Here is a 27,544-nt window from a genome sequence, read left to right as displayed (position 1 = left end):
CGCCCACCGCCTGCCTTCAGAAGTCTCCGCTGTCCCGGGGGCTTTTAAAATGCTGGGGGTCGGCAGCAAAGCCCTCCTGTCCCCGGAGCTTGCGGGCGGGAGGTGGGGAGAAGGGCTTTTCTTCCCACCGCCAGCCTTCAGAACAGCCTTCTGAAGGCTGGCGGTGGGAAGAAAAGCCCTTGTCTCCCCCCCCCCCAGCCTTCAGAAGAGGTCGGGGGACAGACTGTCCCCGGACCTGGTCTGAAGGCGGTTTCCATAGGAACGCATTGATTGATTTTCAATGCATTCCTATGGGAAACCGTGCTTCGCAAGAAGAAAAAACTTGCGGAACGAATTAATTTCGTCTTGCAAGGCACCACTGTATGTAAGAAATGGGTTGGATGTGGGATTTATACATTAGATAAGCTGTTACATTCAGATGGAGAATTTTTGTCATTTTTTGGTGGTATAAATATTTGCCATTGAGTGCTGAATGACAGTCTCTTCAGTTACAGCATCTGTTGGTGTCTATTTATGGGTGGTTTGCTTTGTTGGAGGAAATTACTGTATATAAATGCCTGTTAGACCTTTGTAAAGGAGGTATTCAGGAGCATAGAGAGTTGTGGAATAGGGAATTAGGATGTGCTGGACAACCTAAACAATGGGAAACTGCATTAAAATCGATACAGAATGTTTTTCTGGATTTGAAATTGAGACTGATCCAGCAAAAATTGTTTCAGATACATTGGACTCCACTATATTTCTGCATGAAGGTACTGCTTAATAATGATAGATTCTGGAAGTGTAATGCTGAAAAGGCACATGATTCAGGCATGTCCAGTGATGTGTTCTTTTTGCTCTGAAGCTGTGTATACATTTTGTACTTATGAAATCTTTTATATTCCCAAATGTTCAAGTACTTTAAAACTACATATTTCTGTAGTATTGGGATAAACAGCAGGACAACAAAAGTGGATGTTGCAAACGCTTGTGCTCGTTATGAGTCTTGTAAGTCAAGCTTGGAAGTATAAAGAGCCACTGCCTATTACACAATTTACACAATTTAAACATATATTTTTCTAAACACCAAAATTGTTTTTTGACAACTGGAGGGCTTATATCAATTTACATGTTTAAGTTTAGTGGAAAGTAGTGATGACTATGGGACGCAGGTGGCACTGTGGGTGCCTAGGACTTGCCGATCGCATGGTCGGCGGTTCGAATCCCCGCGGTGGGGTGAGCTCCCGTCTTTTGGTCCCAGCTCCTGCCCACCTAGCAGTTCGAAAGCACCCCCAAGTGCAAGTAGATAAATAGGTACCGCTTTATAGCGGGAAGGTAAACGGCGTTTCCGTGTGCTGCTCTGGTGCTGGCTCGCCAGAGCAGCTTCGTCACGCTGGCCACGTGAACCGGAAGTGTCTCCGGACAGCACTGGCCCCCGGCCTCTTAAGTGAGATGGGCGCACAACCCTAGAGTCGGACACGACTGGCCCGTACGGGCAGGGGTACCTTTACCTTTACCTTTATTGACGACTATAGGATTCTCAATGTTAGCTTTGTATTGTATTTTTCTTCCCACCCCTTTTTAACACATATCTTTGTTTTTGTCTTCTTTATTAAATTGGATACTTAAACATATTTTAATTTTTGTAAATGTCCTGGAATGTTGCAATGTTCCCTCATCAGCTCTTGAATAGTGCCATTTCTGATGTCAGAGTTTTGTCCATTCTTTTGCATAGAGACTGGTTCTCTTTGTTCTTGGTAGAATACAGAAGGGCATTGCTGGCAGATGATGGCGCATTGGAAGATGAGCAGGTGACTAAACCCCCAGTGTTGTGGATGGCAGACATAGGGACAAAGTTGTCATATGAGTCTCCTACAGGGGCTGGTCTCTTTGCCTCTATCTCTGTTACATGGTCTGTTGTTGATGGTGAGCAGCTGTTTTAAGTCAGAGAGTTCTCTATAAACTACTACTACTACTACTACTATACTATTTATATGCTGCCCGTCTGACTGGGTTGCCCCAGCTACTCTGGGAGCTTCCAACAACTATAAAACCACAGTAAAACATCAAACATTAAAAACATTAAAATACAGGTTTCTTCTAAACGTCAGTTGTTTATTTCCTTGACATCTGACGGGAGGGTGTTCCACAGGGCAGGCAGGACTGCTGAGAAGGCCCTCTGTCTGGTTTCCTGTAACTCACTTCTCGCAACGAGCATCCAGGCTGAATGATGGGGCTGGAGACACTCCTTCAGGCATATAGGGCATTATATACAGATCCACCACACGCGGCCTGTGAGCGAAGTGTCAAGTGTTCAGCATGGGCTGTAGAGTATTAATGCTACGCTTGAGTGTTTTCAGCTGGTAACTCTGTGTGTAAATGGGCACAAATCTGACATCGGAGATGGCAATATTCAGAAGTCAGTGGAGGAACCTTTCAACCTTCCAGGACATTTTTTTTTTAAATGTTTTTTATTAAAGATTTTCCTCGTTCACAAAATCACATGCATTGTCTCTTTCTTCAGGTTGCGTTTTCTACAGATCAGTTACATTTGTCGTGAGACATTGGTGTTATATGCAATATAGGGTTGGGCAAAAAAGAAGGGGGGACAGGAGGGGGGGACTTTTTATGTTTCCTTGGTGGTGAGAGAGGTTGGGGTGGCCTAGGGTGTGGTTGATTGTCTTTGGTTAGCTGCAGTAGGATTTGTTGTTGGGGTTGTTGGGTTAAGTTAGCTATATTCAGTTGTATGCTGTCAGTGGGTTTGTGTTGTTGTCTTGTTGGGCTGTGTATGTGTTAAAGGGGAGCCATACCAGAGTCTTCCAGGACATTTTGCAAGTGACCTTAAAGTGGACTTCATGGAGCAAAGGAATTTCAAAGGCAGACTGCAACTTGAAACTGCTGAATTACAATATATCAAGAGGTTTAATGGTTTCACAAGTGGAATGAATCAAGACAATGGATTATTAGCACATTATATATGTTAATTGGCTTACCATTGCCGAAATGTGCCTGTCATGAACAACTGTGTTGTGAATTACCACCCTTTCTTATGTAACCATCACCATTTCTACTTTTCTGTATTCGTTTTCCCTCTGACCTCACTGTTTACACTTCTCCCCCTCTCAAAAAACATTTTTAAAGAAAATCCCAACAACCCACCCACACACCATGTGTAACTGTAACTCAGGATGACATTTCATTCACCTGATGACTGTAAACCGCAAAAGCTTATGCTGTAATAATTTTTTTTAGTCATGAAGGTTCCACAAAACTCTTCATGGTTTCTTCTCTATGTCTGGTAACCACACTGGTTAAGCAAACTGAGTGACTACAGTTCCCAACATCCCTGACCACTGGTCCTGCTACCTAGGAATGATGGAAGTTGTGGTCCAAAAACAGCTGGAGACCCAAGTTTCGGAAACCCTCTTATAAACAGTTCTGTGGGCTTGGTTACTGGGTTGAAACACCAAAGGCACAAATCAGTTTCTTGGTTGGTTTAAAAAAACCAACAAAAAACTGTGTTGATAACATTTCTATACAAAACACAGTCTTGTGGCATCTTAAAGACTACCAGATTTATTGAGGCTTACGCTTTCATGGTTCTGCTCCACAAATGTTTATGCTGTAATAAATCTTTTAGTCTTTTAACTGCCACTAGGCTCCGTTTTTGTTCTTGCCATAATATACTACTAACACCATTACTCCTCTAGGATTTGCCAGGTTTGCTACAGTCACTATGAAGTTTTTGTTTTTTTAACAAGCAGGTAAATATTCAATTTTAGTCATCCTTTTAGTAACACCAATGGATGTCAGTGGACTTAAGAGTGCTTAACAGTGTTTTTTTTTTTTTAAAGTTTGTTCTGCAAGCTAATTTTTACTCTGGATCCAAAATCGGGCTTTTAGACCTTGCTGAGAAGCCTCCACACCAATATCTAGTGGCACTCTTGCTGCCCTTCTTGCACCTACAAATACCCCCAGATTTGGCTTGTTGTTGTTGTTTAGTCGTTTAGTTGTGTCCGCCTCTTCGTGACCCCCTGGACCAGAGCACGCCAGGCACTCCTGTCCTCCACTGCCTCCCGCAGTTTGGTCAGACTCATGTTTGTGGCTTCAAGAACACTGTCCAACCATCTCGTCCTCTGTTGTCCCCTTCTTCTTGTGCCCTCAATCTTTCCCAGCATCAGGGTCTTTTCCAGGGAGTCTTCTCTTCTCCTGAGGTGGCCAAAGTATTGGTGCCTCAGCTTCACGATCTGTCCTTCCAGTGAGCACTCAGGGCTGATTTCCTTAAGAATGGATGCGTTTGATCTTCTTGCAGTCCATGGGACTCTCAAGAGTCTCCTCCAGCACCATAATTCAAAAGCATCAATTCTTTGGCGATCAGCCTTCTTTATGGTCCAGCTCTCACTTCCATGTATTACTACTGGGAAAACCATGGCTTTAACTATACGGACCTTTGTTGGCTTGTTACCCCTCCTCTTTTCCCATAGGTTAGGTACCTGGTTCCCCCCAAAGCCCCCAGTTTAGATTCCCTCTTAGAGGCTGAGTGCGACATCCTCCCTCAACAGGTTAAGTCTGAAAAGCAGGAGGAGAAAACAGGTTGTGTTGGTTAGTGCAGTTCTGGGAATTTCCCGAGGAATTCCATTACCGTGAGTGAGCTGACTTGGATTTGATGAGAAACAGCCTTAATTAGAAGGAAAACAGACATTTTAGGCCGAAGCCTGCCGAGTGCCATCTCTGAATCATTGCGTCTCTGCTAGTGCATTTAATTGGTGAGTCAGATGAAAATGTATCGCTTTCAGTAAGTGCGCTTCCCACAATTGAAACCAGCTGTTTTCATCTGAGAGCAGCTTTCAGCTCTGCGCTTGGCTCGTTCACCTTTTCTTGCCACATCTCAGGCATGTTGTGCAGCAAAGGCCCCGGAGGGCTGTGGATTTAAGTAGCGCCGAGATAAACACCTCTGGAACTTTCCTCGTTTGGCCTGCGGCACACACACACTGTGGAGGCCGTTGCAAGCTTGATCGCCAACGCTGCGCTTGGTTTCCTGACAAGCGTGCCTATATAACATCCGACGAGACCCATAATTTCACGTGGTGCTCTTTGCATCACCATCACCACCACCATTCACTTAGCCAGGATTAATGCAAAAAGAGAGAGAAAATCGTCTTCAAGTTTGCAAGCATGCCCCTACTTAAAGCATCGATATACAGTCTCCTCTGTAATGAGGTTCTATTTAATTTATTTACTTTGTTTGTTCAGTTATACTTAATAGCCTACTTTTCACGAATGGTCCAAGGGCAGGTTGCAGAAATCTCCCAATTAAAATGATAAAACAGGTACAAATTATATGAAAGCCATAAGATAAAATGACAGAACTGAACTAGAAACAGAATTAACAAAGGAGCAGCACCGAACAGCGCAGCAGGAGGGGGTAACTAATTTTACTTTCATAGAATTGTAGAGTTAGAAGGGACCACGAGGGTCATGTAGTCCAACCCCCCCCCCCTTGCAGTGCAGGAATCTTTTGCTCAATGTGGGGGTCGAATGTTGGTGTGCCTGCTGCCAATTGGGACTGGTAGAGCAGAAGGCAGTGATCCTGCAGTAGGGGGAGCCAGAGCCAATGACAGGCAGAGCCAACTAACTTTGGTTTTTCTCTCCAGTCCCCTCCTTGCTCAGTTGTACAATGGGCAACACTGAGATTTAGGAAGAGGGAGCCGGTTCGGCAGCTGATTGAGAGCAGACTGAAGCTGGTGGGGCAGTACAGTGGTGCCTCGCAAGACGAAAATAATTCGTTCCGCGAGTCTCTTCGTCTAGCGGTTTTTTCGTCTTGCGAAGCACGGCCATTAGCGGATTAGCGCTATTAGCGGCTATTAGCGGCTTAGCGGCTTAGAAAAAGGGGGGGAAAGGGAAAAAACTCGCAAGAACTCACAATATGTTTTCGTCTTGCGAAGCAAGCCCATAGGGAAATTCGTCTTGCGAAGCACCTCAAAAACAGAAAACTCTTTCGTCTAGCGAGTTTTTCGTCTTGCGAGGCATTCATCTTGCGGGGCACCACTGTACTTCATTTGCCGTAATTGGGAACAAATTCCTATGCCTCACAAATAACCCAGAGATGCATTTTAAATAAAAGCACACATTCTACTCATGTAAAAACACCAGGCAGGCCCCACAAATAACCCAGAGATGCATTTTAAATAAAAGCACACATTCCACTCATGTAAAAATACGCTGATTCCCAGACCACAAGCCGGCCGGATTGAGAAGGCGATTGGGTCGGATCCAGCCCCCGGGCCTTAGTTTGCCTACCCAGGTCTAACTACTACACCACACTGGCTGGCTGTTGAAAAGCAGGGCCTAGACTCTTCATTTTTGCAGGAGAAGCTGAACCCTCCCCAGCTTTCTCCAGGGAGTGTTCTCCCTCAGCCTGGCTAGATGAAGAATGTTTGTGATAACTTTAAATAGGAAGGTGAGAGGGGAAAGTTCAGCTCTTCTCAGGCACCCACTCCTTTAGACCTTCCTACCCCCTGCTTTATACATGGGGGGGATGACTGCCCTTGCAACATCTATTTTGCCTGTCTAGACATCAGAAACGATACTTATGAAAGCAGGGAGTGTGTGAGATAGCGAGTTTCTGTCCCATTTATCTTCAGCAGTACTCTTGATGTGCAACAGTGCTGAAGGAGAGTTACCGTGCAGCCCGAAGACAAATTATCCTTATAGGGAGCATTCAGAAGTTTATTTGTCAAACCTCTCTCCAGCTGCATGACCACCCTATTTATAACAGGGCTGGGGAACCTGACTCCCCCTAGAAGTTGTTGGACTACAACTCCCATCAGCCTCAGCCAGCACAGCCCAATGATCAGATTGTTCTGCTTGGTATATTTGCAAAGGTTTGATAAAGGCCTTTTATTTTAGTAAAACAATACTTTCAAATAACGCACAGTATTGGAGATACTGTCCCTAGGCATTACTTAGCTTTTTGCTACTTAGAAGGAGGGAGAAGAAACAAAAGCTGAAAATAGAAACCATCAGCATGGCAATAGTATTATCTGGGCTTAAGGGGGGGGGAGTATGTAGACATCGGGATTATTATGCAGAAATGGATAGAAGTTCATATTTTTCGGGTGAGAATCTCAGGCTGCTGTTTGTGATAAGCTGGGGAAAGGATGAACAACATGTGTGTGTGTGTGTATCCAAGTTCTGACATGCTGTTGTGACACTTAAATACTCTCTGGTGTGTTTCCCTCCCCATTCCCCCAAAGTTCCAGGTGGAAGAGTACAAGAGACACTTAGAGGTGGGGGATAAAAAAATGCTGTGTGTGGACTGGGGAGGGGTGTTGAACCAATTTCTCTGGATGTCAGTAGAGCAGTGGGAAAAGGAAAACTGAGAAATCGAATTTCATTAAACCAGATGTGCCAGGTGTTCCTTTCAGTGGAAGGATGGATGGGACAGAAGGGAGTGATGGAGAGAGAAAGCAGCCGTGGAGAGCTCCTCTTAAGTGGTGGTTGGAGCCTTCTGACATATTTTTGTAAATGCTGCCTCTCACCTGGTGGTCTTTTAGATCAAAACATTTCCTCTTTCTCAACTGCAGCACCGGAGTCCAAATTGAACATGTCTGCTCTATATTCCATTTTGTGTTGGGTTTTTTTTTTTTTTCCTATTGCTGTTGCCATTATTAGACAGATTTTTTTAAACTGCTGTTCCCCAGAAGGATCCAGTGTGGGTTACAGCAAAACAAAATACAGCATTGAAAACAGTTAAAAATAAATTAAAGTCACTTGGATGGGTCTTGAATATATCTCAAGTGTCAAAGGCCACTTTGTTATTATTGATGTGCTTGGACTTTACAGAAATAGCACAAGATGCAAATGGAGGGGAGCCAGGTCTTTGCCCCAAGGCGCTTACAGTTGAAAGGTGGGGGAGGAAGAGGAAGGAGGAAAGCAAGGGCTGAATGCATACCTAGGCTTCATTTCAGCTGAACACAAAACCACAGGGGTTCATCTAGTGTAGCATTTCCCAAACTTGGGTCTCCAGCTGTTTTTGAACCACAATTACCATCATCCCTGACCACTGGGGATGATGGGAGTTGTAGTCCAAAAACAGCTGGAGACCCAAGTTTGGGAAACGCTGATCTTGTGGTTCCTTTTGATCCTTTTCTGACATTGGTAAGCACAGCTTAAAAACCTTCCATTTCTTTTTGACACGCTTTTCTCCTTTGCCAGGAAATCTTCCAGCACAAGACAAACCCTTGCAGAGGCCACCGGAGGGCACGAGCTGCAGCCCCTCCAGGAAGAGGTCTTCATCCGAGAGCACATCATCTACAGGCAAATAAACCTGCTGCTGCTTCTCAAATGAGGATAGCGATCCCATGGGCTTCCAGATGCTGTTGTACTTCAGCTCCCATCAGCCTCAGCATCATGGCCCAGTGGTCAGACATAATCTGGAAGGCCACAGATTCCCCATCTCTGACCTACACCTATGTCCCAGCCAATCTGGGATCTCATATTAAAGGCACTTAGAAAAGTGTATAGTAGGTGTGGGGAACCTGGTGGCCCTCCAGATGTTGCTGGACTCCCATCAGCCCCATCCAACATAGCCACTGGTCATAGATGATGGGAGTTGGCATCCAGCGTCATCTGGAGGGCCATAGGTTCCCCATCCCCACTCTAAAATTCTATGCCGTGCTTGTTATTCTGCTAGATAATCTAGAAGGGCTGGTCATGGATCCTTTGGGCACAATCTGGTTCATGGGAGGCAATCAACTTTCCTTCAATTAAAAACCCACCACGTTGGAAGCCCAGCAGATGCACAGGAGTCGGATTTCTCAGTAGCTGCTGTATTAACTTCAATATGTCAGCAGTGCGACTGCCTTGGGTGTTGTCTTCAAATGAGTAAAAAGTGAGGTAGAAATTATAAAATAAATGGGGAGTCAGTAGGCTTGTGACTCCTTTTGGAACTGGGTGCTGAAGAATCACAGAATCGTAGAGTTGGAAGGGATCCCAAGGGCCAGCTGGTCCGATTCCCTGCAGTGCAAGAATCCTGCCCACAGCCATCCCTGGGTGGGCTCGAACCACCAGCTTTCTGGTGAACAGCAAGATGACAATAGATACCACTCCATGATGAAACTTCTATTCAGAGTGCATCAGAGAGTAATACAGAGCTCATCAATTAATCCGAGTCCTGCACCAGTTGGGTTGTTGTTACTCGTCTCCCAGCTACCACCTTCGCTTTAAGGGATTTTCATGTGTGCCGCTTTTTAGCAGTCTTTATGCCAGGTGGGCTGAGTAAGCTTAATGCTGCATGGGAAGAGAAGAGGAAGTGGGTACGGTCACTTTTGTAGTTGCTGGGCAGCCATGGATGTGCCATATATTGCTCCCGGGTCAACCACCCAATCAAGTTGCCTAGCCAATCACCTTAAAGAATGCACTTTTAGGGTCATAGCATTATGGAGACATCAAAAGGTCCTTCTGCTTGTGTCATTCTTCACAGGAGGAAGCTTGGAAGAAGTCTTATCTATTAGTAATAATAAATAATAATAATTTGATTTATTACCCTTCTCTCAGTTGGTAGAGCATGAGACTCCTAAGCTCAGGGTTGTGGGTTCAAGTCCCATGTTGGCCAAAAGTTCCTACATTACGGGGGGTTGGAATAGATGACCCTCACGGACCCTTTCAACTCTACAAGTCTATGATTCTCCCCTTCCCTTCACCCCTAATGGCTCGGGGTGAGTCACAGCAATTTAAAATGCAACACTAAAAACAAATTACAAATGTAAGTATTTATAAACCTGTCTCAGTTGCTTATTTTAAAAATCTCTTAAGCAGTATGCAACAGCAGCACAAAAAGCAATAAAACGGCATAAAAACTCTGTTTAAGCATGTGCGTAAAACATTATATAAAAAATAGAAACAGCAAGAAGTAAAAACAGGCCTAAGAGTGTCCCGTCTTACGGATGAGGGGACGTTCCAGGTGGGATTCTCCATGAATTTTAGTCCACATCTGTGGTCATCTTTCGATTCCCTCAAGTGATTAATGTGACTCCTACTTTTTATTCATTTTTATTTATTCCTGATTCTCGTCTTCATCCCCACCCCTTCCTTACTCTAATTAAACTGAAATAACCAAATGGGGTTGGGGAAAGCTTATCTTGTGGCCTAAAGTACCGTTGTGCTGCCAGTGTGGCTGGGCTACAGCTGTCGGCTGGTACAGAGAGGCTGAGCCGCAGCTGGAAAGATAGCAGCAGGTGGCATTTTAAGCAGTTGACACCATGCGAGACAGATGAGGAGAGTGAGGTTAGGTTGAGACAGTGTTAGAATTGGATTGCGGTCGGGGAGGAAGCGATGTAGATTGGGAGGGGTCAGAATGCGATAATGAAAGCTGCTGATGTTGCCCATCCTCACCGTGAAATCCTCCCTAGGCACCGTAGCCTTACGAAAAACTTCCTTTGTTAATCAAATGCTCTCTGGTCTTCCCTGCCTAGCGCTGCAGCTGTTACCAGGCTCATGCGGTTGGGGTTGCCTGGATCCTCTTGGATCGTTTCCAAAAACGGGAGCACCAGTTCAAGGGCAGACTATCGAGACTCAGCATCTCCCCCCCCCCCAAAGCCACGTTGTGTAGCTGGATTAGCATCGGTTAGTGCAGCTGCTTAGGCCCCTCTATTTCCTCAACAGATGGTGTGCTTGCGAGGAATCCCAGATAATTTCACCCTCCTCAAAGGAGCACAGTGTGAGGATGGCCATACACAACCCTAAAAAATCAGAAAGCTTTTAACCAGCTTAGGCTGGCTTACCAGCTGCACCCTTTCTTGAAGAAGATAGACCTCACTGCTATCATTCAAGCATTTGTAATTCCTGATTAGACTACTGGAAAAGAGTCGGGAAACTTCAACTGGTCCAACTCTTGATACTGCTGGAATTTGGAGTGCAGCTGGTTGGCTGGAGCACAACGTTGTTCCATCGTCATTGGCTAGTTAGTTATTTGCTTCTGGGCCCAGTTCAAGGTACTAGTTGTTATTTCTAAAGCCCTAGATCACGGGTGTCAAACACAAGGCCCGCGGGCTGAATCCGGCCCACCAGACCTCGTCATGTGGCCCGTGTAGCCGCCGGCGGCTGCCAGCCTTCACCTTTTATTCTCGCTTTTTTTTTTTTGACACAAGAAAGCCGCCTCTTCAGCACATGCGCGGCAGCCTACAAGCCAGAGAACATCTGCCCTCTAGCGGCGCCGGCCGTTCTACACAGGAAACCTCCACTTTACATGCATTCCTACAGATACAACCGGCCCTTTGAGGGTGACCAAACTGCTGATGCGGCCCCCGATGAATTTGAGTTTGACACCCCTGCCCTAGATCCTTTTGCTACCTGCATTTAAGCAGTCAGGGTGTTATCGGTCATGGCTCCATTGTTGTGGAAAGTCCTGCCCAGAGAAGCCCACCTGGCCCCATCACTTATAGTCATGTGGTTAAAGGCCTGTCTTTTTCAGAAAGCTTTTAATTATTGATTCTGCTCCTGCTGCTGCTGCTGCTGCTAAAGTTGGAGGGTGTGTTTGTACTACAAATTATCTTATTTCATCTGCTCAAACCTATGTGGCATATATGTATTTAAAATAAGTGGATAAATGAAAATCAAACCTACTTATGCTTCCTGATGTTTCTTCTTCTTCTCCAGTGGCCCCGCTTCCTTCACGAAGTACAAGGCTTGGGACTGCAGTGGAAGATCCTGTGGATAATCTACTGCAGCGCATGGCTCAACATGAAAGCCAGGGTGCCCTGGACAAGACCCTTGAGGCCGTCATGACGCACACACCTGTTCTGCCCTCAGGTAGCCCCAGCCGAAGCCCCAGCAGGGAGAAGAGCAGCGGGCTCTTGATTCCGGGCAACGTGGGTGGCGACGGCATCTCGCTCCTTTCAGACCGGTTGTTGAGCGGCTACTCCCCCCATCACCTCAAGAGGAGCATGGTGGAAGCCATGCAGTGCCAGGCGAGGAAAATGTGCAATTACGACAAGCTTTTGGCCACTAAGAAAAACCTGGACCACGTCAACAAAATCCTCAAAGCCAAGAAGCTGCAGAGGCAGGCACGGACTGGCAATAACTTTGTGAAGCGCCGGCCTGGCCGGCCCAGGAAGTACCCCTTGCCCTCAGTGGTTTCAGTCCACGCCCTCCAGGTGAGCCGCTTTGTCAGCCAAGAACTGGACGGCGGGGGCCAAGGCTGCCTGCTCCACTGCGGTCCTGACACGGTTACTGATGCCATAGAATCAGTGGTTCAGGGGGTTAATGTGAAAGGCTGGAAGAGGAAGCGGTGGCTGGAGGAGGAGCAGGCCAGGAAAAGGCAGAAGCCTCTACCAGATGATGAGCAGGAGAGCAATAAAAGGTAATCTCTCTACATGTGAACACTACTGGTTGGGCTTCAGCCTTGGCCCTCCCAGAGTTTGCAGAACTACAACTCCCATCAGCCCTAGCAAGTATTGCCTGATGGCCACGGGTGACAGGAGTTGCAGTTCAGCAACAACTGACGAGGCCAAAGGCTTCCTGTATCTGAGCTGCATGGAGGATCTGAGTTGCACAGAATTGTTGTAGGTGTGCATAAAAGTTTCTAGTCCTCATGATCCATACAGTATAAAATAAAAACAAAGACAGCATCATGACCACCGAAGAAGGGAATTATGCACCAGCTGACCTTTGAACACACAAAGCTGCATCAGACCATTGGTTCTTGGGCCCAGTCTTGCCTACTCAGGCTGGCAGCAGCTCTCCCAAGATGTCAGGTAAAGGTCATTCCCTCAACTGCTGTCAGATACTGAACCTGGTATCATTGGCAAGTAAGGCCTTGGCTATGACTGCCGTACCTGACCAGGTGTCCTCCAGATGTTTCTGGACTATAATTCCCTTGCTGGCTGGGACTGATGAGAGTTGTAGTCCAAAACATCTGGAAGGCACCAGGTTGGGGAAGCCTGAGCTGTTGGAGCTACTCTGGGCACAGTTTTGTGCAGAAGCAGCATACAGATGATGATGACTGGCCCATCTAGCACAGTACCATCTGTTCTGACTGGCAGCCACCTCTCCAAGGTCTCTGGTAGGCAACCAAGGTTATTTGAACCGGAGATGCCAAAGACTGGACCTGAGACCTTCTGCATGCAGAATGCATACTCTGCCCCTGAATGATGCATACTCACTGCATAATTTTTCTCCTGCCATACTTGCTGCTGGTCTGCTGACCTTTCCTGGTTTCTTCCCCCCTCCCCCCACCTTTCCAGCTTTTCTGAGACAACAACAGAGTCCCCTCCTCCTGATGAGGCGATAGTGAAGCCACGTGAGCTGGAGAATGTTGAGCAGCCTCTGACTTCCCTTGTGCAGCGTGAGAAGAAAGCTCCGCGCCCCCCAAAGAAGAAATATCAGAAGGCAGGGCTCTATTCTGATGTGTACAAAACCACTGAGTAAGTCGGACCTGCTGAAATGTCATAGCCTGCTAGGTCAGTCCATTACCTCCCCCTGAATTAGGACGCTTGGAACCATAAAAATTGAAAATGCAGGCCTGCAATGACATTGCAGACCTTCCCAGGTAACCCTGGTCTGAGAGAGACCTCTAGAAGTCTTAGCCGTGATGCTCAGTTGCCATCCTTGAAGGAGCTCAAAGTTATAAAGCACATTAATTTTTTTTTTTTTTTTTAATTACATCTACATTTTAAAACTTTCTTTTCTTTTCCTTTTTAGCAATAACAATCTCCCCAGCTACCCTTCTCTGCCCTTTCAGGTCAAAGATTAGATGGAAAGAAAGGGAAGATAGTAGTGGAGATAAAAGCAAATTGGTGCCGGGGGTTGTGAGCACATCTGGAATGCTGAGAGTGCCTTGGATCCATATTTTTCTACCATGTTGTTGATGGAAAGCACTGGCATTTTTGGGGCCATTTTGCCCAGGATGCCTCACTCTGAGCAAAGACCCCTGTGGCCCTTTCTCAAAGTGTCACAGGAGGAGGAAAGCCATGCAGAGGCATTGCCAAGGCAAGGCTTCTGTGGATATCTGGTAGTGGTGGGGGAGGCATGTTTGAGTGCCAATTTGCTGTGACTTCCACCTGAGACAGTTGTCTCAATTTGCCTTATGGTTGGGCAGGACCTGCTTTCACTGCCCTAGAAGACTCATTGCATTCAGAAGCTCAGTTATATAAACTAGGTGGCAAATGGCTCCTTAAACCAAGGTTACAGTTGCCAAAACAGAATGTCTAGTTGCAATTTTGGGTCAAGACCCTGCTAAAGTCTTATTTTTCAAATGATGGACTGGCTGGGATTGAATCTCAGCTAAACATCTGGCTAGTTCAGTGGACAACCTTGAGCTAGGTTAAGAGCTTTGAGAACTTAAAGAAGAAAAGTCACTTGATCCAGGGACAGTCCACATATTTATTGGCCTATTATATGACCTCTTTTTCTTAATGGTAACTGTTCCTGCTCGGTCTGGTTCCAGAAATTCATTTTGATTGTGCAGATAATATATAACCGATAGAATTCTACAGGGTGGGGTGAAATTCTACAGGGTAGTGTGTGAAAACAGTTCACATCCAATGATCCCCAGGCATGCACCTCCAGATGGTGGAGATCTCAAGTATTATCCTGGTGCCGAGGCATCTTCACTTGATCACAAGTGGTCAAAAACCAGGTGCAAAATTCGCCCAGTGCCTGGCTAATTTCAGATACTGCCCCTGAGTGTCCCACTTCAGCAAACATAATGCTGCACTCTGATCCATTGAGAAAATGAGAGTGGGGTGTGGTTGTAGCATGTGGAAGAAGAATTTCACAAGGCCACAGGGACAGTCCTGATCTTCTGACCGTGTAGCTTCATGTGCTCATCCCGGCCAGATGGCAAGCTGATGTTGGGCTGGTTAGTCCAGAGAGACACTAAAGGGGAAGCCCCTCTTTATTGTTCTCTTGAGGCAGGTTTTGGGAATTATCTGCTTCTAAACAATGACATAAAGGGGCACTCGGAAAGTGGAGTACTTTCCTCTCAGTCCTATTTAACCGGTTTCCAGAACAGCACATAGCAGTGCAGCCCCGTTGAGCGACTGATTTGCCCAAGGTCCCATTTTCAGGAGGAAGTGGGCTGAGGCCCAGTGGCAAATCTTGTTGCCGCCGGGTGTGTGCTTGTAACATACTTTGATAACATAGGGAAACCATTAGAATATGATTCACATCAGGTTGGCACGTTTGGACCCCACCATCCCCGCAACATGAGTTGCTGTAGTTTTCATACACCACTTGGCACAAACCTTGGTTTTTTTGAGCCTGCATTAGCCCAAGGGAGACAGCCAGTGCAGGCATGCCGTCGCTCTGGGATGCAATCTGATGCAACTTTTCGTCTCCTCTCTGGAGCCCACACGCAAAATTCCTGAATGGTAGCCAAGTTAAAGAATACTTTGCTCACAAGATGTGTGACTCATCAGCATTTCCTTTCCTTTCCTTTTTTGTTTAAAGGACGGATTGGAAGCATCTCCTCTTAAGACCAGGGAGCGGCTTACTCTCCTGAGAACCCTTTTGGCAGCTCTGTTCGCTCTCATAAATTGCTTTTCCCCAAGTGAGGAAGAATTTTGCCACTTGGCCTCTGATTGTTCTTTGGCGATGGCAGAGTTTTCAGGGAGAAAGGTGTTCCATGGGAAGTGAACTGAGTCTGGGATGAATTGTTTCTGCAAAAGTAAAAACACAGGGAGGTTTTAGCAGTGCATTAACCCGAAAACATATTCTCCCTTTGTGAAAGATATGCAAATTGGAAATTCCTCAGGGTTGCATTAAAAGGAAGAACAAACCAATAACCACGCACTTTGAAATCACATCTCTTTAAAAAAGATCCTAACATTGAAATGACACATTATAGACACAGACATTCATAGAAATAAAAATACCAAATGTTTATCAGTCAGCCTTCTGTTTCTAAAGGCAACTATGTCAGCATTTCACAAACACTTGAGCAGAATTCTGATATTTGAAATGCAAACCACTGTATTTTTAAGTTATTGATGAGGATAAGTCTCATCAACATGATATTTATGGCTCCTGATGAAGACTGAGTGCCGGGGAAGCTCTCTTTTCTTCGGTAAAATGAGCAAACCTAAGGCAGGCGCTTTCCATGTGTTCACTTAACACTGATATGTTGGAGGTATCCCCAGCATTTATAGGTAGGGCTGGGAGAGACCCCTGCCTGACACCCTGGACAGCCTCTACCGATCAGTGTAAGAGACAGTGCTGAGCTATTTGGACCAGTGGGTCTGTATCTGGATAAGGCAGCTTCCCATGAGATAGAGCTCAGCCACAAATAGCATCACAAACGCAGACCAGAAATGCTGTTCAGTGGGGATAATTGCGGGGTGGGGGGTGGAAACAGGCCTCTTTGCTCGAAAGTAAGGCTGTTGTGTAGATAAAGAAATACTGCTTCATTGATTTTATTTGGTTATCAGATTTATTACCTGCCATTCACATTAAGATCACAGGGCGGGTTTCAATGGCACAAATAATGCAATTCGAAACCAAATAAAAACCTGATAAATTAACAATTTGTAGGTAGATAACAGAAATACTTTTCAGCTGTCAAAGGCCAGGATAAAGAGAGATGTCTTCAGCATGCAATAAAGCAGAATAACAATGACACTAGATGTAGTTCTACAAGGAGGGAATTCTGTGGTTTTGGCACTGCCACAGAGAATGCTCTCTTGCTGGCTGCCAGCCTCTGAGTCTGGGAAGATGGCAGGGCAACTGTGAGGGCTCCCTTCTGCTGATGTTAATGGCTGGGAAGATCTGCAGGAAAGGAGGTGGTCTCATATATTTGAGACTTTAAGTCAGTCATGTCTGTGAACACCTTTGAAACAAACAGGCAACCAGCAATTGCTGCTTTAAAACAGGAGTTCTAGATGGCACCCCAGCCTGTAACTTGGCTGCTGCATTCCGGACCACGGGACAGCCCCCCGTAGAGCACATTACAATAATCCAGAGGCTGGAGTACATTGGCCGAAGTCAACCTGTCCAAAGCAGGCTGCAGCTGGTAAGCTAGCTGGACTCATTTGCAGCCACCAAGACCACCCGGCCCTTGAATGTCAAAGTTGGGTTCCAGAAGTACCCCAGTTCTCTGCACTCGCTCCTTGCAAGAGAGTGCAACCCTGTCCAGAGTGGGGCTGCGAGTTTTAATCTACCAATCAGGAAATTTGTGGAGAGCTAATAATTAAATGATTTTTCTGAAGGGAGAAAATGTGCACATGTGCCACACCAGCCACTGGTCTCAGGAGAAGTCCTAAGAGAGGATGGTGTCTTGCCACTGGAGAGTTTTGCAAGTACAGCCGCACCTTGGAAGTTGAATGGAATCCGTTCTGGAAGTCCATTCGACTTCCAAAACGTTTGGAAACCAAAGCTCAGCTTCTGGTTGGCTGCAGGAAGGTCCTGCAACCAATTGGAAGCCCTGTCGGGACATTCGGATTCCAACATTTGCAAACTGGAACACTTACTTCCGGGTCTGCGGAGCCAAAACGTCCAAGTACCAAGGAGTTCAGGATCCAAGGTACAACTGTACTTCTGTTAAAAACTGTGTGCGTTTTTGTGTCCTCTGAAAAGCTTTTAATAAGTGTCGTCTATTAAACCTTGAGGCCCTCCTTAAAAGCTGGGTTTTTTTCAGACTGTCGGAACTTCATAAACGGTTTTGCTTGCTGTGCAAGAGGGCGGAAAAAGCTGCCGTGGGTGGGGGGTGACCTCCATCCCAGTCAGACAGAGGTTGTGATGGTGCAAAATGGGGCCCTGACCCCTCTCAGGACGTCCAGAGCAATGTACCCCCCTTGGCCCTACCAGTGTTTGCTGCTTGTTTGGGGTTCTGCTGGAGAAGTTTTGGGCCTGCACACCTAATTATTACAATGGTACAGTACCCTCTTGTGGCAGTACAGTTTACTGCTGCGCTGGCGGTATAGAGGCTTGTTGAAAGTAGGTCAGCAGAGGGCAGTTCTATCAGCCAGTATGTGCTGCACACACTGAAAATAAATTAAGAGCTTTAGGACCACTCCTAATTTGCAGGTTTTAGTTACATGCGGCTGGCTAAATCTGCAGGCCTTTTACTGTGAACGTGCCAGGTTGAAGTTAGTGGACGTGTTGCCCTGTGGCTGTACAGTATTACCATTCAGAGAGTGTTTCTTTAATAGATTATGAACCTGACAATGGAATGTCGAGGTTAGGCTTGGTTTATTTTAATGTCAGTTTGCTCCTCTTTCCTCTACGAAAATGACCTTTGCACATTTCTCTGTAATCATTAGCACTGGAAGCTTGTGATACTTTGAGGGTTTTGTTGTTGTTTTTTTAAAAAAGAGAGAAATTCTCATCAGTTGCAGAGAGGTATCGCTGCTCTAAGTTCCAGTCCAGCTACTATGCTCCCTTTAGCCATGTCAACTCATTTATGACGATGGTCGCGTTTTGAGCTATCACTTTGGGCTGTTGCGGAACGGCTCTGTTCCACAAGCATTTAAACCCCTTCACCAAAATTGAGCTTGGCTGTCTTTGGAGTGAGTCTTGAGATTGCTCAGCAGTAGTTATTAGCTCACCCTCTTACCCCTGCCTGAGAGAATAGCTTACCTATAGCCAGTTGTGGCTGGTGCCCATTGGGACTGGTGGGGAGGAAGGCAAGTGCCCAGCATGTGGGGGAACCAGTGCCAATGACAGGCAGAATCAGCTAACTGTAGCCTTGTCCCCATCCTCCTCCCTGCTTAGTTCTGTGGGGCAACACTGAGTCTAAGGAGGAGGAAGCTGACAGGCATTGCCACCCACTGATTGTAAGGAAGAAGGCAAGGCCAGGTGGGGGGGATAGCTGAGGTCAGACCAAAGTTGGTGTGGCAGTGCCCCCATTCACATTAATGGACCAGCCTCTGCTGCCTAAAGCTGCAAATGGAATTCAAAACAGAGGGAGGATTCCAAGCGGAGTTTTGCGGCTCACAGGTCACGCTCTCCCCTGTTGTGCTATGTTGCCTCTGGAATGTGGTGAAGGGTGCAGACCCTGGTGACACGGCACGGTCTTCTACGATCACTCACTTGGCTCTTCTCTCTTCCATCCCCAGCCCCAAAAGCCGACTGATCCAGTTAAAGAAGGAAAAATTGGAGTACACTCCTGGGGAGCACGAGTACGGATTGTTCCCGGCACCTATCCACGTGGGTGAGTGGGTTCTCTGTGCATGCTTTGAATGGGCCCTGCATGCGTCCTCTCAGCCAGAGGAAGTGAATGGCCCCCAGGTTATCATTTGGGTACTTGCGGGGCAGGGGTTGGGTGCCTGAATCGACCCCAAAGGAGGAAATTCCTAGTATGGGTTCAAGACCCTTGTTTCTGGGCCAACGCAGAGCCACTCATTTGGGGAGGGGGGTCGTGAAACTCTCCTCTAAAATGCTGTAGGTCATGTGCAGTCGAGAGGAATTTTAGAGACTGCATTGTAAAAAAAGCTCATTTACTTTCCTGACTTGTCACTTTAAAGTCCTAGGAGTGCACCGCTTTGCTTTCTTGGGAACAATGCAAGCCCATACTAGTCCAATATTTGTGTGCTTAGATTTGTGCTGGAAATAGGATTGACAGTTGTACCCTGCGCTGTGGAGTTCAGCTTTCCCACCCCACTCCTGGTCTGCCGCAAGACGGTGGCTGAAGTTACCTTACACTTTCCAAAGCTTGCTTTGCAGGCGTGACAGCTGAAACTTGGGGACATTTTGCACTGTAGTGCTGATCTTTTTGTTTTCCAATGCATGTCTTATCAATAAAAAAATTCACTGTGGTGCGAACAAATTTCTATTCTTAAAGTGTGGCCCAGAGAAAAAAGTTTGAGAACCACTTCTGTAGCGGGGTAGCTGTGCTAGTCTGTAAAAGTGAAAAGGCAGAAAGTTCAAGCATCTCGCTTGTTTGTGGAGAGACTCGAGGAGAAAGGTTTATTTAGTCCCTTTAACTTGAGCAGCCTTGTTAGTGATCCAGCTTGAGCGTATTCCAACCCCAGGGACCGTTTTTTCCTTATTTAAGAGTTGAGACTTGTTTGTGCCTTGGGCTTGCGCTCCTTCCCCGCCCTGCCCCCCCAATCCCTCGCCAGGTCACGGCCCTCCAGTTTATTTGCGCCAGGAGACACAAACAAACATGTCCTATTAAGATAAGGCAGCTTTAATGACTCTGCCTGGCGTAAAGGCAGAGCAGTCTCGCCTCCCCAATCATGTTAGGAGGATTATTTCTCTGCTGGGCTAACTCCTTGTCTGGGTGCCTCCTTTTATTGAGGTGGGGGGAGAGAGAGAGAGAGCACTCCCTGCTCTCTGGGCTGGCTGCCAGGCCCTTGAAAGAGCCTTTTGTTTTAGCCAGTGAGGTCATAGAAGTGAAAACAGATTCCCAGTGGACTTTGCTGCTTCCTGGAACTCGCCAAGCACAACTTGAGGCTTTGAAAAATAAGAACAAATTTTAAGAGCAAGTTGTAAAGACAACATGACAGCTGCTCTTCTCTCCCCACTCAACCCACCCCCCCCCCCGCACAAAAAAATAGTTTTTCAGAAGCGAGAAGAGGTGCCTGCATCTTCACAGGAAAGCCAAGGCCAGGGGCACCCTGCTGACCCCTCTGGGCTTTTCTTGCCTCCCTTTGCTCCCCTTTGCTGTTGCATCCTAACAGAGGGTGAAAGGTGGCTCTCTCTTCTTTTAAGGCTTAGCAGTTTGTTTTTGTTTGAGCTCATTTGCCCTGCTTATCTTGGCATGGTTCAAACACCGTGAAACTCCTTGCCACCTAATGCCTGCTCAGACAAGCTTACATGTGTCTGTTGTCTCGAAAACATTCAGGTTACAGCTCTGGTGAACCTTCAGAGGACGAAGCTGGGTAGCTCAGTTGGTTGGAGTGTGGAGCTGATGAATGCCAAGGTTTGATCCCCGTAAGGAACAGCTGCATATTCCTGCAGTGCAGGGGGCTGGACCAGATGATCCTCAGGGTCCCTTCCAACTCTATGATTCTAAGTTAGGAGCTGTAATCTCTGTTATCATTGAAGGTGGGTTGTAAAGCACATTCCCCTCCACCTCAAAGAATCCTGGGAACTTAGTTTCTTAAGGGTGCTGTGGATTGTAAACTATGGTTCCCAGGATTATTTTGCTGGGAGGGAGGGAGAATGTGCTTTAAATCACAGAATTGTTGAGCTGGAAGAGACCCCAAGTGTTCTCTCGTCACAACCACCTGCAATGCAGTCATCACAGCTCAATAATCCTTGACAGATGATCACCCAAGCTTTGTTTAAAAACCTCCAGTGGAGGAGACTCCGCCACCTTCAGAGGTAGTCAGTTCCACTGTTGAGCAGCTCTTACCGTCAGAATTTCCTTTCAGGACATTTGAATCCATTGGTTTGTGTCTTACCTTCTGGAGCAGCAGAAAACAAGCTTCCTCCATCTTCTGTGTGACAGCCTTTCAGATATTTGAAAATGACTATCATGTCACCTCTCAGCCTTCTCTTCTCCAGCCTAAACGTACCCAACTCCCTCAACCATTCCTTAGGAAGCTTGTTTTCCATATCTCTTATCATCTTGGTCGCCCTCCTCTGCACACCTTCCAGCTTGTCAATATCCTCGAGCTGTGGTGCCTGGAACCAGACACAGCAGTGTTGAGCACAGCCTACCAGGGGTCAGCAAACTTTTTCAGCAGGGGGCTGATCCACTGTCCCTCAGACCTTGTGGGGGGACTGTATTTTGAAAAAATAAATGAATGAATTCCTATGCCCCACAAATAACCCAGAGATGCATTTTAAATAAAAGCACACATTCTACTCATGTAAAAACATGCTGATTTCCGGACTGTCCGCGGGCTGGATTTAGAAGGATTGGGCTGGATCCGGCCCCCCGGGCCTTAGTTTGCCTACCCATAGCCTAAGCTTTCCCAGTTCAGGATAGTGTCTCTGCAACTTTCAGGACTCTCTTCAGGGACAGCGGGGAAAGGATAGTGGCACCCGGGCGGCATGAAGTCTCTGTATCTGCCAGGCTTGTTATAAATAACTAGGAGTCGGGCCTCTGGTCTTGTCTGATCAATACAGTGCATCATATTATTTTCCCTGGCTTTGCGAGCTTTCAGTTCAAGTGCCACTTTCTGGCAAGCAGCCTCTGGAAACGTGGGCTGGAGCAGTGGAGCACGCTCTCCAGGTCTTAGATTGCGAGATGGCTGCTCATAGCCCAGTCATTGCTGAACAAAGTGCATTTGCTCAGCCTGCAGGAATGTGGACGCTGGTTCTCAGTCCAGGGCTCAGCTGCTCACAAAACGGCACCTTGGTCTGTAAGAAGCCAGCATGGGCCATAGAAGAAGATCAGCTCTGTGGAAAACTAACTCTCAGTGCTGTTGTGATGTTGTTCTGTTTAGTTTAGAAGCAGGTGTGGATATCCTCTTGCCCTCCAGATGTTGCTAAGCTACAACTCCCATCAACCTTCGTATGCATGGCCAAGAATGTTGGGAGTTGTAGTTCAGCAACATCAGGACAGCCAAAGGTCCCCACATATACTTTAGGGGGAAGATGGCTGCAGAAAGGACATGATAGAGTAGGGCTGAGGAACTTGTGGTCCTCTAGACATTTATGGACTCCAGTTCCCATCCGTGCCAGCTAGCAGGTCCAGTGGCCCAGGGACGATGGGAGTTGTTGGCCCATCAGCATCTTGGAGGGCTGCAGGTTTCCCAGCCCTACAATTAGAGCTTTACAAAACTGCACAAGGCAAAGGGAGAACTTTGTCTTCCCTTCTCTCACATATAGTGCCTGTTCTTTAGGGTTCCCCAGCAAACCCCACAGGGGAAAAGTGCTTATTGACATTGATGTATAGACTTGGTTGCTGCCAGAGATAGCGATGGCTCCCCACTTAAATTGAAAAGGTGGAATAGGGAAAACTGCAGAGATGGAGAATGCACCCCCCCCCCGGGCTGCTAGCTGGGCTGTTCTTCTGAGTACATGGGTCCTTGCAAAGGATTATAAAAATCCACAGGGATAGGCTTATCGGTGGCCATTTGTCACCAGGGCTAAAAAAGCATCCACATTCAGAGACAGCCCCACCATATCTGAATAGCCATTGGCTAAGGGACAGGAGGGACGCGGGTGGCGCTGTGGGTTAAACCACAGAGCCTAGGACTTGCCGATCAGAAGGTGGGCAGTTCGAATCCCCGCGACGGGGTGAGCTCCCGTTGCTTGGTCCCTGCTCCTGCCAACCTAACAGTTTGAAAGCATGTCAGAGTGCAAGTAGATAAATAGGTACCGCTCCGGCGGGAACGTAAACGGTGTTTCCGTGCACTGCTCTGGTTCGCCAGAAGCGGCTTAGTCATGCTGGCCACATGACCCGGAAGCTGTGCGCCGGCTCCCTCGGCCAGTAAAGCGAGATGAGCGCCGCAACCCCAGAGTCAGCCACGACTGGACCTAATGGTCAGGGGTCCCTTTACCTTTACCTTTAAGGGACAGGAGAGGACTGTTGCCTTAGAATCATAGAATCATAGAATCATAGAGTTGGAAGAGACCACAAGGGCCATCGAGTCCAACCCCCTGCCAAGCAGGAAACACCATCAGAGCACTCCTGACATATGGTTGTCAAGCCTCTGCTTAAAGACCTCCAAAGAAGGAGACTCCACCACACTCCTTGGCAGCAAATTCCACTGTCGAACAGCTCTCACTTGATGCCTTGATGCCCTGCGCTTTCCCAGAGGCATCTGGTAGGTCCCTGTGTGAGGGAGGATGCTGAAGCAGGTAGTCCCGTGGTCGGATCCAGCCAGGGCCGTTCCGTTCTTCCACTTTTCCTCTTCATTTCAATTAAGAGCTGCACCAGGACGAACTTCACTGGTGCATTTTACACCTGGTTAATTAGTATGTGTGGCAGGGACCTTCGTATTTTCTGCCTCAGTCGTCAAGACGTCTTTGGTCTGCTTCTGCCAGTCAAGCTCTGTTCATGGTGCGTGTGTTTAGGAAAGAATAAATGCACGACTTTTGTATTTCTTCTTCCCTCCCCCTCCCCCCACTGCAGGGAAATACCTACGCCAAAAGCGAATAGACTTCCAGTTGCCTTATGACATTCTTTGGCAGTGGAAACATAATCAGGTAGGGGACTATCTTTTTTTTAAAAGTCACATCCTTCCAAGGCTGCATTCCAAGATGCTTGAGGAGAATCAAATGGTTTCTGCTGCTGCTGCTACACTGATACTAGCTGTGCATTCAGGAGTCTTTTGCTGATGTTGCAGCTGAGGGAGGAGGCTGGGTGGGTGGGAATCCTTGAATATATATTTAATGCAGACAATTTCCATTGCCTCCCTCCATCCTTCTTTGCCTGCACACACATACACACACACACACACAGAGAGCGCTGCTTTCAAACTAGCAGCATTTTTGCTTCTCAGAAAGCGTCCACCCTTAATCCTACCGGGGACTCTTATTCTGATAGCGCTTGCCTGCTTCTGCTTCTGGGATCTTGTGTTGTGTTTTTGACACGCCTCTGGAGAATTCAGATGTTCTGCCAGCAGTGCTGAAAAATTTCAGGCCTTATTTTTCTTGGACCCAGTCCCGAGCAAAGAGAGTAGAGGTTTGGTTTATTTTTGTTATTGTTATTATTATATTGTTATTATTATTCCAATTAGAAGCTGATGTTTGGGGGTCAGAAGGAACGCACTGAATAGCCCGCCTTGTGTTCTTTCCAAAGAGCTCCCTCATTTGCCCATGGGCTAGGCTAAAAATAGGGTGGTGTTCCTTCTGACAAAAGGTTTCCACCAGAGGTTTTGCAGTGGGATTTTGCCTAGCCTCTGCTCTTACTCCAGATCGGTGGACTTCAGTGGGCCTAAACCAGGCTTCCTCAACCTCGGCCCTCCAGATGTTTTGAGACTACAATTCCCAGCATCCCTGACCACTGGTCCTGCTAGCTAGGGATCATGGGAGTTGTAGGCCAAAAACATCTGGAGGGCCGAGGTTGAGGAAGCCTGGCCTAAACCCAAGACCCACCTTTGACTCACAACCTGCAGCATGGGACCCACTTTCACATTTTCACTTTTGATTTATATATAATAATGCTTATGCACATTATTAATCCTAAAATGATGATGCACTGAGAAGCATACCTCAGCATTACTACTAAATGAAAAGCAGCGCTCCAGCTCAGGGTTCCAGCCAGCCCTGCCCTCTCCCACTGGGCTCCACACCTGCATGGTGGGGTTAATAACACCAGCTTCCCTTTGAGGAGTATTTTTAGGATTACTGAGGATTAGTGGATGTGAAGCACTTTGAAATCCAGGGCTGCGTACACACCCTGTGCATTTGAAAGCACATGGCTCTCTCCCACAAAGAATACCAAGAACTGTAGTTTGTTGAGGGTGCTGGGAATTTTAGCTTGGAGTAAACTGCAGTTCCCAGGATTCCATGTACTGGGCTGTATGTATGCAGTCCAGAAGGGACAATGTTATAATTAAGCACCTGCTTTTTCCTGTTGCCCACTTTATTTAGCAATATGCTATAGAAACAAGGAATTGTTCCCACCCACCCCATTCTGTTCAGTGATTCAGCCCCCTCTCTAAAAATATATATATTTTTACTAATTGCAAAGCTTGCATGGTTTACAGTTTACATTTCCTCATTTCACATTCCTAACATGTTGCGGGGAAACTCCATAATGAGATCTACAGGCGTCTTTTAAGTATTGTCGAAAGGAGCAGATAGTACCTGGTTCCAAGCACGTCTGTCTCTGACAAAACTGGTTTTGGGTTCTGCTTCTTCTTTTTGAGAGGGAATGATGTCTTTGCCCCAAAATAGGCCGTGCTGATTTTAGCCAAGAAGCTGCATATTTGTTGGATTCTTTGATATGGCGCTCGAAACGAGTATAAGCATCTGTCTGTTTTTTTGCTGAACTGCTCCAGAGGTGCTTTATACTAGGGTTGTGAGAAAGTCTTCCCCGTATAGACAAAGCTGTGAGGCTTTGGAAGCCCCGTGGACACTCTGGGACCACCTCGTCATGCAACATTTCCAAAACTGAAGTTAGTATAGATCTGGTTGCTCTCATGGATTGGGGAGCCCTACCGTTAAAAAGGGGAAATGAACAGTTGGCATTAAAGTCTGTTCCACTCCCACAGCTCATGGGGGAGCATTCAGAATCCTGGAATCCCCAGGGAGGGCTGCTTGAAACCTTGGGGAGCTGCTGTCAGTCAGTGTCTAGATGGACCCGGTGGTCTGACTCAGTACAGTGGTACCTCGCAAGACGAACGCCTTGTAAGACGAAAAACTCGCAAAACGAAAGAGTTTTTCGTTTTTTGAGTTGCTTCGCAAGACGGATTTCCCTATGGGCTTGCTTCGCAAGACGAAAACGTCTTGCAAGTTTGTTTCCTTTTTCTTAAAACCGTGCATTCACTTCGAGGAGCAACTCATAGCACGCGGTGTGGTAGCCTTTTTTAAGGTTTTTGAAGACTTTGGTGATTTTTGAAGCTTTTCCAAAGTCCGTGCTTCGCAAGACGAAAAAATCGCAAGACGAAAAAACTCGCGGAACGAATTAATTTCGTCTTGCGAGGCACCACTGTACAGTGTACCTTGGTACTCGAATGGCTTGGCTACTGAACAGATCGGCTCCCAAACACCGCAAACCCAGAAGTAAGTGTTCCTGTTTGCAAACGTTTTTTGGAAGCTGAATGTCCAACATGGCTTCTGCTTGAGTGCAGGAAGCTCCCGCAGCCAATTGGAAGCCACGCCTTGGTTTTTTAATGGTTTCGGGAGTCAAACGGACTCCCGGAATGGATTAAGTTTGAGAACCAAGGTACCACTGTATAAGGCAGTTTCCTATGTTCCTAGAAGGGCTGCCTCTGAGCATTGCCCAAAAACCGATGGCAACCCAAAGAAGCTCGTCCACCTGTGCAAACATAATTTTATTTGTAGACCACCTTTCCGCAGTTCAAACCATGTTCAAGGCGGCTTACAACATGCAAAAAATGCATGACTACAACATAACAAAAGTGGTCATAAGCAATAAATAAAACGTTAAAAAAATACACAACCAAACTTAATGGTTTCCACGTGAATCACAACAAGATCTAAAATAAAGATACGAAAGAACAGCAACATCTCTCTCTGCAACAGCAACACCCCAGAAAACACCCCAGCTCAAGTGTCTGCTCAGCAGTCTCAGGGTTTTGTATCTGGAGTCAGCCAGGGCTCTCCCCTCCCAGGCCTGGTGGAAAAGGCCTGCCAGGCAGGGAGCAAGTCTTCCAGGACTCGCAGCCAAGATGTTCTCACACGCCCTTTTCAACATCATCTTAATGGCCCCCTGGATTCTATGTGCCACACCTTTGTATCTTCTGTTTTCCATCACAAGTGTAACACACTGAACTGTGGCACTGAACTGCATGAGGTTTTAGAACAGCACTAAGAAATGTTCTCCTTCCCCTCATGGCTCTTTGGATCCAGGCCAATAAATGTTTTCGTTTTTAAAACAACAAAAAAATAAGATCAAAACTTTTCTCTGGTGCTCTTGTAACAAAGGCTTTTCTTCATTAGGCTCTGTCAGGCATAAATCAAACCTTCCTTTCTGGGAAAAATGCAAATTTTTATTCTGCTGTTGTCTTGCAAAGCGATAAAGAACACTTATTTCTTTTCT

General features: G+C 46.7%; 1 protein-coding gene and 1 long non-coding RNA gene across 2 annotated transcripts in view; one reads left to right on the top strand and one right to left on the bottom strand.

The window, feature by feature from the left end:
• Positions 1-27,544, top strand: part of ASH1L (ASH1 like histone lysine methyltransferase) — a 76,752-nt gene that overhangs the window by 27,803 nt on the left and 21,405 nt on the right. The window contains exons 4-8 of the mRNA XM_081841516.1: positions 8,197-8,298; positions 11,638-12,340; positions 13,224-13,403; positions 19,032-19,126; positions 23,948-24,021. Of these exons, the coding sequence (XP_081697642.1) occupies positions 8,197-8,298; positions 11,638-12,340; positions 13,224-13,403; positions 19,032-19,126; positions 23,948-24,021 (1,154 nt within the window). The remainder of the gene's footprint in view (positions 1-8,196; positions 8,299-11,637; positions 12,341-13,223; positions 13,404-19,031; positions 19,127-23,947; positions 24,022-27,544) is intronic.
• LOC309330198 lies at positions 1,180-27,544 on the bottom strand. The gene is made up of 3 exons (XR_014151369.1): positions 26,484-27,544; positions 25,166-26,150; positions 1,180-1,490 (listed from the first exon to the last, which is right to left on the bottom strand). It is a non-coding gene; the product is annotated as an uncharacterized lncRNA (long non-coding RNA).

Source organism: Podarcis erhardii (genome assembly GCF_964252035.2).
Source record: "Podarcis erhardii genome assembly, chromosome: 15".
NCBI classification, from domain to species: Eukaryota; Metazoa; Chordata; class Lepidosauria; order Squamata; family Lacertidae; genus Podarcis; species Podarcis erhardii.
The sequence above is the reverse complement of the archived record's forward strand: the minus strand, read 5'-3'. Positions and strand labels throughout refer to the sequence as shown.